Raw genomic sequence first — 2,143 nt, forward strand, 5'->3', positions numbered from 1 at the left:
CGGACACGCAGCGCCCGTCCCGCGGGCCCCGAGCCCTCCGCGCCTCGGCCGTCTGCCCGCCTCTCCCGGGCTCCCCGGCGTCCCACCCCTGCTCGCCGGCGTCGCGCGGCTTGAGTGCTGTCTGCTCTCTCCGGGGTGCCCCAAGGCCGGAACGTGTCTGCTGGCCGCCTCGCCTTCGCGGACGAGCCCGTGCACGCAGCAGCTGATCAATACTCTGGTGGAGTCGGTGCCGTCCTGTTTGCGCCTGTGCCTGCGCTCACTGGCGCGACCCTGCAGGTCAGCATTTGGATGTTTATTGTAAAGAAAGCTTTTAGAGGGGCGGGGATTTAGCTCAGCGGCACAGCGCGAGGTCCTGAGTTCGATTCCCGGTACCAAAAAAAAAAGAAAGAAAGAAAGAAAGAAAGAAAGAAAGCTTTTAGAGTCTTTTAAAAACAGATTAATTCAAGAGCTACATTACAAAATAAAACTTGCCACCGGGCGTGATGGCGCACGCCTGTAATCCCAGCACGCGGGAGGCTGAGGCAGGACGATCGCTGTGAGTTCAAAGGCCAGCCTGGGCTAGGTAGAGAGCTCAAGGCCAGCCTGAACTGCATAGTGAGACCCTGTCTCAAAATTAAGCGGGGAAGCCGGGTGTGGTGGTACATGCCTGTCATCCCAGCACTCGGGAGGCTGAGGCAGGAGAGTTGTTGTGAGTTCGAGACCAGCCTGGGCTTCAAAGTGAGCTCAAGGCCGGCCTGAACTGCATAGCAAGACCCTGTCTCAAAAAGGCCAATAAACAATTAAATAAATAAATAAATAAGCTGGGGATATAAGTCAGCACCTGCCTGGCAAGTGTGAGGTCGTGAGTTCGATTCCTGATACAAAAAATAAATAAATAAATAAAAAATAAATAAATAAACAAAATAAAACTCGCCAACTGGTGTACCCATAGACTGAGTGGAATTTCCTGGGGTGATTCAGTGAGTTTCTCAAGGAGCTGTGGCCTGGATCAATGTATTTCCATATCTGGCTTTGAAGAAAATGGAGATTTCTCTTAAGCAGAAGACTATTCCTCAGAGCACAGGTAGCACAACTCACTTTGCTTGCTCTGTGGTTTTTAGTCTTGAGTGTTTCTTATTCACAAAACACCTTTTCATAAAAGGTATTCAGTTTTGAGGCAGAAAAACTTGAGACCCGCATAATCACAGATAATTAGAAAAGCTCCTGGTCACCACTGCGTATGCATTTTCTCAAAAATTTAACTTCACCCACTTTTCCTGAAGCTAGAGGGGGAAAGTTGTTAGGAAACCCTGGGGCTAGAATTCAGCCTTGTCTTTCTTTTTAAAAAGGCGGGGAGGGGGTTGGAGTGTCATTGTAGGGCACCGTCCTTTGTTCTGGGGGAAGAAAAGTTTTAACTCCACAGCGGAAAAACTAACACTGTCACTAGGATATGGGGAAACCATGGAGAAGAACTAGGCCGCGAGGCCCGCGGGACGGGGCGCGTCTGCTCCGCGGCTTTCTCGGGGCCTTGTATGCTCCATTCAGCGCTCGCTGGACGATTGTTGGCCTGATGTAGACAAATTGACGCAAATTAGTTTAGCACAGCTATGCAAAGTGTAAGCTTGTTGAGCAACACACGTGGGCCACATAGCAACCGCTCCCAAACTGTGCAGCCGGCCCAGAGCTGCTCTCCCAGGCGGAAGCAGGGCTCGCAGGTCCAGAGCGGAAGCGGCCGGAGGTGCCGTCCGGCGCCCCACAGGGAGCCTGAAGGCCGCAATGGCTGGGAAGAATGCCCCCTCAAAGTGCCACTTGCTCGGCCGCAAACCCGCCTGTTATTTCACAGCCACAAATCCGCAAAGGGCTGGCCCCGAAGATTAAGGGGATTCCGCCACTTTGCTCTTTCCTATGGGTTCAGATACCTCCAGACGATTCCGCCAGGGCTGGTGTCACAGAGACCACCTAGCGGGGCCTTCTAATTGTATTTACAGTAAGTTAATTACAGCGGGCCAGTTCAGAGGGCAGGATGTGCCGAGCGAGGGTGTTGCAGGCAGATTCTAATCTGTTAGATCAACAGCGGAGGGAAGGTGGGGAGCCGGCAGAGGTGGGAACCGCTTCCAAGCCCTTCCTCCCCCTCCTCCTCCTCCTCCTCCTCCTCCTCCTCCTC

The 2,143-nt window shown here is 53.0% G+C and overlaps 1 protein-coding gene across 1 annotated transcript in view; it reads left to right on the forward strand.

Moving 5' to 3' along the window:
* The window catches only part of LOC106149631 (translation initiation factor IF-2-like), a gene marked incomplete at its 5' end in the record, with an annotated part of 10,282 nt that continues 8,139 nt past the window's right edge, over positions 1-2,143 (forward strand). Inside the window, 1 exon segment of the mRNA XM_013519110.1 lies at positions 1-276. Within this exon segment, the coding sequence (XP_013374564.1) occupies positions 1-276 (276 nt within the window).

Source organism: Chinchilla lanigera, unplaced genomic scaffold (genome assembly GCF_000276665.1).
Source record: "Chinchilla lanigera isolate Chin_1 unplaced genomic scaffold, ChiLan1.0 scaffold00004, whole genome shotgun sequence".
In the NCBI taxonomy this organism is placed as follows: domain Eukaryota; kingdom Metazoa; phylum Chordata; class Mammalia; order Rodentia; family Chinchillidae; genus Chinchilla; species Chinchilla lanigera.